General features: G+C 35.5%; 1 protein-coding gene across 2 annotated transcripts in view; it reads right to left on the bottom strand.

Moving 5' to 3' along the window:
- Positions 1–12,006, bottom strand: part of VAV3 (vav guanine nucleotide exchange factor 3) — a 451,154-nt gene that overhangs the window by 204,445 nt on the left and 234,703 nt on the right. For both annotated transcript variants that reach the window (XM_051993189.1, XM_051993190.1), the window contains exons 10-15: positions 11,579–11,674; positions 8,233–8,301; positions 4,742–4,828; positions 4,112–4,197; positions 3,451–3,583; positions 1,863–1,972 (exon numbers count right to left, since the gene is read on the bottom strand). In XM_051993189.1, the coding sequence (XP_051849149.1) occupies positions 1,863–1,972; positions 3,451–3,583; positions 4,112–4,197; positions 4,742–4,828; positions 8,233–8,301; positions 11,579–11,674 (581 nt within the window). The remainder of the gene's footprint in view (positions 1–1,862; positions 1,973–3,450; positions 3,584–4,111; positions 4,198–4,741; positions 4,829–8,232; positions 8,302–11,578; positions 11,675–12,006) is intronic.

The following is a 12,006-nucleotide window of genomic DNA, read 5'->3' as shown; positions in this document are numbered from 1 at the left end:
TCACTTTTTTCTCCCTTTTTTTCTTTTGCAGCATGATTAATGTGGAAATATGTTTTGCATGATTTTATATGTATAGTAGATATATTTCCTGCCTTCTCAATAGTTAGGGAAAGAGCACGAAGGAAAGAGAATTCAGAATTGAAAAAGGATCATTTCAAAAATAAAATAATACAATTTAAAGAAATATGGGATGAAATGGATGATCAGATCTTTTCGGATACTATTAGAATTCATGCAGATTTGTACCACAAAGTTCCTTGATTGGTTCCAAGTACTATAGTCATTATGCCACACTTCTTTTCATATAATAGCTCAGCAAAGAATAGAAGGTCCTAGGTTGTCTCATCTGGTTTAAATCTGGCTGGTTTAGGGGAACCTCAAATACCATGCCCCTATAATTACCTATCATATGCAGCTGCATTAAATAGCATTGTGGGTTTATGGTATGACCTACCATTCTCAAGGGATGAATAACCAAACCACCGGATCATGATCCTTTGTACCCCAAACCAGAAAGGGTCCCTTTGGACTAGCTAGTGCACTAATTCACTGAACCAATAAACCTCTCATATTATGTTCAATTATCATAAGCAGGAATGCTAAATTATCTTTTCCAAAGATAGACAGACACTAGAATGGTTTACTGGCTGACACCCAAGGACTCCATGCATTTATGTTGCATTAGTCCCTTGTATATGTGCCAAGAAAGAGATGTATAAGAATATGGTGGTAAGTTATTAAACAAACCACTGTATTGCCCCAACCAAAACTATAGTAAAAACATCCATTTCCCATTGAGAAATAATTTCTTAAAAGGAGGTACAGTTTCCCTGTAATCCTAAAGGACCTTTGTGCTTAAACAAAACTGATCCCAATTCTACATTTTCAGATTCGGTTTTTGCTCAGATTCTCATCTTTCTCAGTGATGACTTCACTTAGTCAGCCAACGACCATTTTATTAAAGTGTCTCTCAGGAATTGTGCTAAGAGATGGAGATTCAAAGAGAGTTGTTGGCCTCAAGAAGCTCATAATCCAATGGGAAAGACAAAGTGCCAAAAACTATGTATGATTAAGAAATGTACAAAATAAATTAGAGATAATCTCAGAGGGAAGGCAGTAGGCTTGAGAAGGATTAGGAAAAGCTTTAGGCAGATGATGGCTTGTTACCTGAGACTTGAAGAAAATCAGAAAGCCAAGAAGAGGACATGATTGCTTTTCTAAATTGTGTGATCTGGACTTTTTGCCTAGCCTCTATATTTACGATGTACTTTTCAGGCTGTAGATGCCAAAATGAATGAGAAATGTCTGTTCATGGAGTTATCTTTTTAAGACTTACCATTTCTAAACTAGTCTGAAAAAAAGTTTTATTTATAAGGAAAAATATTGAAAGGAAAATTATTTGGATGATGAATTACTTTAAAAACATAGGGCTAGGTGGGGGAGGAGAGCCCAAATAAACAGTCAGCCCCTCTATATCTCTCCTAAAAAAGACATTTCAATAAATGGGCCAAAAGACAGAGCTTTAAAAGGTCACAATCACGGCCAATTTTTGTGAGTTGAACATTTGATATTTTCAGAGGCTGTGGCAATCTGAAGCATTAGAACAATCCCAGCAGAGGAGATAGCATTTAAAAGAGAGCTCACGGCTCCCTCTTTCTTTTCTTTAGAGTGGTTCAGGGAAGGCCCTGCTTTGTGAGCACTTGAAGCCAGCAGGCAGACAGGCTGCCTCCAAGGTTAGAAGGAAGGGTGCCTCCTCTGGGTCTACAAAGATGGCCCCAGGTGGAAAGCCTACTGCTTAGGACATGATTTGTAAATGATGTTAAGCAGGGAAGGGAATTCCTTCTGGTAGCAGGGATACTTACAATGCCATTTCAAACTGTTCAAGCCATTTTTTCTTCAAATCTTTTGTTTTGCAATAGAATTCCAGTCCATTTTGTCCTTGTGTATGAATGAGATAGAAGCCATAAGACCACTGTGGAAATGAATAATTAATTCATTGATTAATAATAATGCTATGGAACCCCACTAACATCCTTAAAAAAAAAAACAAAACATAGCTGGTCACAAGTTCCTACCACGACTATCTTATAGTGGCAACAGCAACATCACAGTTGATCATAGTGCACAGAATTAAAAATAAATTTTTTAAACCAACAATAAAAATAAGTAAATAAAAATAAAGCAGTCTATGCCTGGAGGTAGAATGGAATAGTGGAAAGGAAGGTGTAGAATGGAAATAAATAAGCATTTATATAGTGAAAGGCAGTGAACTAGTACAATTATTATCTCCTTTGACTTTCACAACAATTCTGAGAAGCAGATGCTGTTTTAATACCTATTTTATAGTACAGGAAAATGAGAAAAATGAGGGTTCAGTGATTTGCCCAGAGTCACATAGCTAGTATCTAAGGCCAGATTTGAACTCCAGGTCTAATGTTCTATTCACTATGCTATCTAGCTTCAAACTTTGGTAACTTTAGAGTCAGGATGATTTATGTTTAAATCCCAGCTCTGACACTTGATGGCTGTGTTACTTTGGACATGTCATCTCAGTCCTCTGGACTCAGCTTACTCATCTGTAAAATGGAGGAGTCAGACTAATAGACTCTGAGGTTTCCTTCTATTTCTAAATGTATGATTTCATGATGCTCAGTATCTATGATGTTACTGACTTAAGTCTGAAGTCTGGTTCTACTCCTGTACTACCTATATACTTACTTTGAGTAAGTCACTTAAGTTCAGTATCAGTTTACTCATTTAATGCCAAATGAGAAGGTTAGACTGAATGGTCTCCAGAGTTTTGGACAGCTCTAAGTGTATGACTGCTTTAAGACTTGCAAAATGCTTTACATACATGAGCTTATTCAATCCTCCCAGAAACCTAGTGAGACAGGTGCAATTACTGTTTTCATTTTACTGCTGAATACATTAAGACTAGCAGTGAGTAAATGCACCAGCCCCAATCAGCTACCCAATCAGCAAATACTGGAGACAAGTTTTGAGCCCTTGCATTCAAGTCCATGCTTTTCTATTTAATAACCGGGCAAGACATTGATCCCCAATTGATCCCACCTCAGTTCATTAGCTGGAAATCTTGAGCATTGGGCTTGATGATCTGCAAAAGCCCTTCTTAGTTCTATATTTATGTTGCTGTGATTCACCACTTCCTGTTACCTCAATTCTACATACCATCTGCAGCCAAATCATTTGCAGAGAGATTCTCATAAACTCTTAAGATCCCCGAACTAACATGATCACCCATGCTGTAGTTGTTCGGTTGTTTCAGCCAGAGTCATGGCTTTTCTTTGTTCACACTCAAGAATATATATTATCATTCAATCATGTCAGGAGAATCTCACAAGATCTCAGAAGTTCACATCTTAGATATTGTGCATGTCACTTGAAAAGTTCCCCATTGATAACATTTGTCAGTATCTAAGATGACACTACCTTTTTGTTTTCTTTGTCAGTTGTAGGGTTGTTGGCAATTTTGTACTGCTGAAGATCTATTATTTCCTTCATCTCATAGTTATCACCTTTCCTTTTGCACACAATGACTGCCAAGTCAAACAAGAAGATGTGCCTGTGAAAAACAAAACAAGAGTGAAATGACAAGAGATCACCTGGAAGCAAGTGGGCTGTTCTTTAAAGCAGGAACCATCAAGCATCCAAAGATCATTGTAAAAAAGGGCTTACAAGCTGCAATGTTAAGCTATTAATAAACACTTCATGGACAACTTGGAGTACTTCTAAGCGAGGTACCCTGGTCCTTAAATATTCATGGGAATGATATGGCTCCATTTCCATGCATCACATTGAAAACTTACTTCCTCGCTAATGAAGTCTAAATTGGACTCTTGCCTGTCTCTTAAGGCCTTATTTAGACAAAGCAACAGAAAACAGGGCATTAAGAGGAAAGGTTGTCTATCCTTAGAATACTGCTGAACTGATTACTAAATAGAACATTATGGGATCATCTTTTTTTTTATTATTTTTCTCCTCACCTGTACCCAACAAAAGTAATTTTTTAAATTTTTTATCTTTATTATTTTCTTTTATTCTCACTTCAGATACTTAATCATTCTTATTAAGACACATATGATTTCCTCACCTTTCTTGTTTAGTGTGTTTGTCTAAAGTTGTTATTCTGATTTCCCCATCTCCCTGAGGTCTTCCAAACACCAAGACAGGCTGATTCTAAAAACATAAAAGGTGGGTTTTCATTCTTACACAGGCACATGTAAACAGCAATGATACTTGAAGGGAGAGGGAATCTCTTCCTGCCCTCCCCAGGACCAATATATAGACACTGAAATCATTTCATACTTTTAAAGAATGGGGTCCAGAAAACCTGAAAGCAAAAAATGCATTTGAAAATGAACTTGCCTTTCTTGAAATTGAGGTATCCATTGTAGAAACAAGGGCAAAGTAGAGTTTTTAATGGGAAAATCAGATCTCTTTCCAGGTCAGAAAGAGGATTAGATCAGAAGAATTTAAGTTACATGGGATCTAAAACATAAGCTTATTTCCTTTTAAAAAGGTGAAGCTTTTGAAGCTGACCTGATTAATGACTGAAAATCAAGAGAGATGCTTTCCCAAAGCAGATGTCAATCAAAGTGGGCAATTGAAGAAAACTAGTAATAGAGAAAGAACACTAGGAAATGTACTATTCCAAAGGCAGTTCCAGAAAACTTATCCCTCCTCTCCCCCGCCATGTTTTTGGAGATAAAAAGTTACTTACCAGATTCTCTATGGATAATTGAAACTGCTTTATTTCGCGGAGGGTCTCATTGTCTCTCTTCACCTCATTTACATATTGTGCCAAGTCCTAAAGAATACAAGCAAAAGTTTAAAAAGAGCACCAACAGTGAAAAATGGAGGAAAAGATGCATTTTTTTTAAATTGAATGATCCTGACAACATAAGCCAGGGGTCCTCAAACTACAGCCCTGCGGGCTAGATGCAGCAGCTGAGGACGTTTATCCCCCTCACCCAGAGCTATGAAGTTTCTTTATTTAAAGGCCCACAAAACAAAGTTTTTGTTTTTACTAGAGTCCGGCCCTCCAAGAGTCTGAGGGACAGTGAACTGGCCCCCTATTTAAAAAGTTTGAGGACCCCTGACATAAGCAATCAGCATAATCACTGCCACTTTCTAATGACCACCAAGAGCATTGTATTAGTGTGTGTATTTTATTGTCCTGCCCCAGTTTCCCAAAATTGTTCTGCCTCAGTCCCTTGAATTGAATAAGTCCTCCTTATCAGAATTTATGGTCCTATACCCCAATCTGTCAGAACCGGATTGATGGTCTCTTCTTGGAAATTCCTGCCATTTACCAATGTTCAGACTCCATTGCCTTGCCTACCCTGACTTTTGGAAACATATATTTCATTGGAATTTCACATTCGATGCTGACTATTAAGGCTGCTGCTGAAGCTGCTGCTGCTGCTGAATGCTTTGAGAAATCAACCCTGGGACCAAAATGGATCCTTTGGTCCCAGAAAATCTCTCCCTCTCAGAAATCCAAATAAAATATTAAAAACTCTCTAATCTCTATCTTGCCTCAGTTTCTCCAGCATTAGAGTATCTCACATACATAAGGCATCTTAACAGGGAATTTTTAGAAAGTGATATATCTATAGTACAGCTGAGAAACCTATAGCTATACTTTACCTTATCTCTGTAAAGCCCAAGAATATCATTGCCTTTAGAGGGGTGCTATGTAGAATAAAGGAAAGGAAAATAGGTCGGCATGACCTATTATGAGTGTTAAAAACTGGGTTCTACAAAATTAAACTTTTTACATAAGTAATGGGCATGGGAGAGAGTAAGGGATGAAACACACAAAGAAATGACTTAAAAGTTTGGAAAAGAACTTGAGCTGAGCTGTATTATGCAACCACTTATTTCTCCTAGTTAACCAACAGGGAGTAGCCAGTCAAGAAACAAAATTTAATTCTGCAGATCTAAAAAAAGGAGAGAGGTCAGAAACTAAAAGGCGAGCAAGTGGATAAAGATGAACCCCAAATGCCTACCTATCATGATCCTCCATGTGCCTTAACCTATTTAAAAATGTCTTTTCTTATTTTAGAGAAAACAATATTAGCTAATCTGTCTGTACTGTTCCTAGCTATTTTTATTATATTTGCTCTAGATTTCCTTGTGTTCTGAGTTCTTCTCTTGCCTCTTTATATATTTAATTCATCTAAACAGCAGTGGGTCTCTGTCAGAAAGCAATCCTGAGCATTGTTTAGAAGGACTGAATTTCCATATTGAAAACAACATATTTATAAACAGGGAATCTGTATACCCTAAAGGTTAACAAACAGCTGTGTCTTTTATAGCCCCCTACCAATGGTGATATTAAAAAGAACAGCAGGAACTAGGATTGAATCCCACAAGAAAAGATAGAAAGGAAATCTGCCTGATGTTATAACAAAAGTCACATTTCACGTGTGAACGCAACTGACACTGATATTTGTTATCTTTCAGTTATGTACAACTGCTATCTCTATTGATATTTTCATTGAGCATAATCAGAAAGTGATTTTTGGTATACTTGCTTAGCTCTCACATATGCTTATTGTATTTGGAAAAATAAAACACTATTAAAAATTTAAAAATAAACTTATGCTTACTTGTTGTGTTTAAGAAAAGAAGAAAGAAAGGAAGGTTTTCTTAGAAATGAAATTCAATGGTTTCTCCAATACATCTAATTCACATGATTGAATTTTGAGTTTACGAAAAAAAAATTTTAATGACCATAATTCTTAAAAAAAAATACATAACTGCATACTTGCTTGTTGAGAAAGGCAAGGCTCAACTATCAATTTGTCCTTAAAAAGGGACCTGAGGTTCCTAAGTGAGCACAAGCTCAATATGAACCAACAGTGTGATGTGATGGCCAAGAAAATTAGTTCAACTTCAGTCTATGATAAGAGGATAGTTCCAATGAATAAAGAGCTGATGACTTCACTATATTTTACCCTGCTAACACAAGTAAGTTATTGTGTTCAAATCTGGAATCCATATTTTAGCAAAGACAACAGCAAACCAGACTTTAAGTTTATACCATATGAGAATCAATTGAAAATAAGGATAATTAGACTGAAGAAAAAGGGCTGCTAAATGGCTCAGTGGATAGAGCACCTGGCTTGTAAGAATGAATCATCTTCATGAGTTTAAATGTGGCTTCAAACATTTACCAGATAGACAAGTCACTTGACTCTATTTACCTCAGTTTCCTCATCTGTAAAAAGAGCTGGAGAAAAAAAAAAGGAAAACCACTCCAGTATCTTTGCCAAGAAAGCCCCAAATGGAAACAATCCAACAATAACAACAGATGCCTTTAAGTACCCAAAAGGCTATTTTATGGAAGAGGGATCTGGCTGGTTTTGCTTCATCCCAGAGGGTACAACAACAAATACGAGGCAACAAATGTTGAAGTGAAAGAGGCAAATTTGGGATTGACATACAGAAATAATGAACAATTCAAGCTATCCCAAAGTGGAATGGGCTGCTTCAGGAGGACATTTGACAATGTTATTGAAGGGCTTCAAACAAAAGTTGCTTGGTTTCCTGTGTGTATGTGTCAAGAGAATTCTTTTTCAGGCATGGGTTGAAGCAGATGGTCATTTCCAACTTGAAAATTCTATAATTCTCCCCATGTAAAATTCTGCCAAAACTGGCAATGTAAATCAAATTATTTTTATTAGTATCACTGTTATTTCCTTTCAAGGCCTTAAATATAGTCAAAGTGATTTCCAGGTTAAATAATCTGTTTTACATTGTTTAGACATATCTATGAAACTTTCTATAAAACTCCATTTGTATGGAAGTTATTAAGAAATCCCCACTACTAATAATGGATTTTGTTTTGTTTTGTTTTGTTTTTACTAAATTACTTCAATACATCTAAAAGTTTCTAAATCTACTACAAACATATTTATCATCATCACAAAGGGGAAAAAAGGATATTTCAAGATAATAATTTTTGAGATATATTAGAAAGATCTCTACATTTAAACCCAAGGACAAGTCTTTATCTTCTGAAAGTATTATTTGCTATTTATGAATTATGTGACCTTGAATGAATAGTTTGAATTCTCTAGAACGCAATTGCTTCATCTGTAAAATGAGGGTGTTTGACTAAATGACCTTTAGAGCTTAATTCTACTTAAAATCAATGATTCCATATCTTGTGATAAAAGCAAGGATCTGAAGTTCCTCACTTACCTTCATTGCATCAAGGGCCTGTTTGAGGTTTGCCTTCTCAAGGGGATCAGTTGTGTGTTTCACCAGTTCCTGTTAATATAGAAGACATCACTATTTTTTTAAAACAATTCTTGAAATAAACAAAAAGCTCTTTAATTGTACAAACACAGAAATATGATTACTCTTTTTTATATTTATTTATTTTTCTTTTTTTATTTTCAAAATTTATGCATAGTTTTCAATGTTCACACTTGTAAAACCTTTCATTGCAAATTTTTTCTCCTTCCCTTCCTTAGACAGCAAGTAATCCAATATATGTTAAACATGCAATTTTTCTAAATATTTTCACAGTTATCATACTGCACAAGAAAAATCAGATCCAAAAGGATAAAAGCTGAGAAAGAAAACAAAAAACAAGCAAACAACAACAAAAAAAGGTGAAAATACTATGTCGCGATCCACATTCAGTCCCCATAATCCTCTTTCTGGATGCAGATGACTTTCTCCTTCATAAGTCTATTGGAGTTGGCCCGAATAACCTCATTGTTGAAAAGAGCCAAGTCCACTGTATAATCATCACATAGGCTTGTTACTGCTGTGCACAATGTTCTCTGGATTCTACTCACTTCACTTAGCATCAGTTCATATAAGTCTGTCCAGGTCTTTCTGAAAAATATGATTACTCTTGTAGAGACAACTAAGTGGTATAGTGCAGGGAGCATTTAGTTTGAACTCAAAACCTAAAGTTGAATGTTACCCCACGGAATCACAAGTTGTATGACTTTGGGCCCATCAAAACTCTCAGTCTTAGTTTCTTCAGTGGAAAAATGGAGAGATAATAGCACCTGCTTCCCAGGATTTTTGTAAGAATCAAATGAAACAACATTAGTAAAGCACTTTGCAAATCTTAAAGCAGTATTAAATATCATTATTTATTATTTTTGCAAGCACCATGAATAAATCTAAGAGAAACACAAAAAGGAATAGACACTGATTAAAAGATGTTGAATATATTTTGTAATAAGAGAATTTGTTAATCTAAAAATGCATGATGATTCTCAAAATAATATATATTTTTCCATTTTGAAATAAGTCATTTTCTACGATATGAAAAAAGGCCATAGCATTCCTTCCCTAGTCTGCCAATTTAAAGTATCTTGAACCTACTGGGATTTTATTTTATTATCACCATTTCTTTCCCTTTGGCAAGCTAAAATGGTCATTTTTAAAAAATGTAATGAACCATATATAGAACATGAAAGCATTTCCTACAACAGATTTCCAAACTAGTGAAGTAGATTTTCTTGACCATTCTTTGTTACAGAAAATCAAAAAGAAATCCTGAGAATTTTAAATATATATGTTAAATATAAAAATATATACAAACATATGTTACACACAAAAATGTACAAAAAACATTTGATTTTTTAAAAGACTAAAAGTATTGCTTATTAAAAAAAATCACACCTTAACCATAAATGAGAAGGGATTTGATGACTCCAAAGTTATAAAACAACCTCTCGCTTTCTTCCTCTGGACATGCTTTTAGTTCTCTGATGCCTTGGGCACTGATTGACTCTGTATTCCTAATCATTTTTTCATAAACCACAATTTGATTATGTTGCCTTCGGTTTGGAGCTCATAAATGTTTTAATGCACTTTTAAGAAATAATCAAGGCTTGAATTTTTTCTGATTTCTCAGTAGAACAAAATATAGATGACTAATATTTTTATGGACATACTTCAACAAATTTAATATACAAGACGTACAAAGCAAAGCAGAGTCAAAAATTATATTTCCCGTACAGGTGGTAGATCTTTTTAAGATGACATTTCACAACCATCAACAAGGCTGACAGTCTAATACAGTAAGGCATTTCTTTGGAGCAGAACTAATGAGTCTCTTGGCACAGCTATCAAATTAAATTTATAAGACTCTCCACCCTCATTACAGGGCTAACTGTGGAAACCAAGAGCTTTGTGGGTTATAACAAGAATCATCTTAAAATAAATAGGGTCTTATTGTAATTTAGTATAGCAGAATGCATTTCAGAAGGTGGCAGAACCTAGTTGAGTTTATCCTGATGAAGTAAGGAAACTAATGTTTTTAATTCATAAAACTCCCAGTTTACCACCCCTTTCTAAAAGCTACAATTAAACAAGATCTTAGATGTGGCATTTGGTGAGAAGGGGGATGTTTGAGCATCCCATTCAGTGTGCTGACAGGTATAGAATTGCTATTAGAATAACAATTTGACAGATTCCATTCAATCCAAGATGCATTTCCCTAAATCCTTACTTACTATGTATGAGGAATTGAAAGAACAGAGACAAAATGAAAGTAACCCTTGCTTTCAAAGAGCTTACATTCTGCTGGGAGTGGAGTAAGGCAGACAACAGCAATTAGAAAAGTATTTATATGCACTGGGGATTGGAAGTCTGCTTGGATCTGAAAAATCTCTTATAAAATTGAGGGATTCCCTAAGCAATCAAGTAATATTGTAGAGTGTGGGACATTATTAGTCCTTTAACCAGGATGCTTGGATTTAAACTACCTAAAAACCGGTTAATTTTTACCATATTGAATTTTTAAGGAATATAGCTCCTTATCAGGATCAGAGCTGTAGGGAAATGTGGGTTTTCCCATCTTGAAGAAAAAGTTGAAGGTCTGTGGAAAATCAAACTGGGAAACCAGGGAATGCTAGAGTTCCAGAGAGGAATGTGGATGTGGGATAACAGTGCTGAAAGTCAATGGCAAATGAAGGACTGTACAATCCTGGAGTGATTATAATCAGGAGCAGCTGGATTCTTGCCTGTCTTCTCAATCATCTTAGGTCAAGTTTCCTAGGACAGAACTTGATGTTTGCCTTGAAAAATGTGCCTGCCTTCTAGCCCTGTTGGGATCTGGTGAATTTATCCACTCTCCTTTTCACCACCACTCACCCTTACCCCTACCTCCTCTATCTTTTGGAAGCTCTGTTTCTTGCTCTTTGTACTTTAATGATAGCTTGCATCTAGACAAAGATAAATTAATTTTTATTGTCTTTTGAGCAATGTTTGCTCTGGAGGGTGGGAGGGGAAAGGCCAAACAAAGTTATATGGAAATTTGTTAAGAATATACTATATGGTTTGATAATTAGAAGAAAACACTTTTCCCAATCTGAGGCCTTGAGCTTATTGAATTCTTTTAATAATCAGCTAGATAAAGTTGTCCAAAATAGCAAAGGAAAAGGATAACCCAAGAGAAAATGTGCTTTTGACTTTATTTAAAAAACACACACACCTGAGCTTATATTAAGCTCTCTAGCAATACCCAACTTCTTCCAAGAAATAGGAGCAGATGAGGGAGTAGTTCCAAAATACATACCTGGAGCAGGAGATGATACTTTAGAACCCGCTGCATAGGAACCACAAGCAAATCTCGAAGCGTGAATTTCCCATTGTTTGCCCTCTTAGAACATTCCTAATGAAAGATTTGTTAATTAATAATGTACCTCTTTATGAAGGCAAAATGTTAACATTAAAATGGGAGAAAGGAGATGAGGGCATTCTTAAATAATCAGTGTTCAATTTTAGATTCCAAGCATAGTGAGTACCTTTGTTATGTATTATGTTCTTAAACTAGCAATAGTTGGTATTATTCTGAGATAGAATAGAAAAGGAAGTGGGAGAGAAAAATGTGGAAGATTCCCTCTTAAAAAAACAGGAAAAATAGACATGACTTTGCTAAAACTAGCTCATCAGGATAATAGATCATGTCTCAGATAAAAACATCATGGACTAGGTATGAGCCCA

Source organism: Antechinus flavipes, chromosome 4, assembly GCF_016432865.1.
Source record: "Antechinus flavipes isolate AdamAnt ecotype Samford, QLD, Australia chromosome 4, AdamAnt_v2, whole genome shotgun sequence".
NCBI lineage: Eukaryota > Metazoa > Chordata > Mammalia > Dasyuromorphia > Dasyuridae > Antechinus > Antechinus flavipes.
This window is presented reverse-complemented; position numbering and strand designations above follow the sequence as displayed.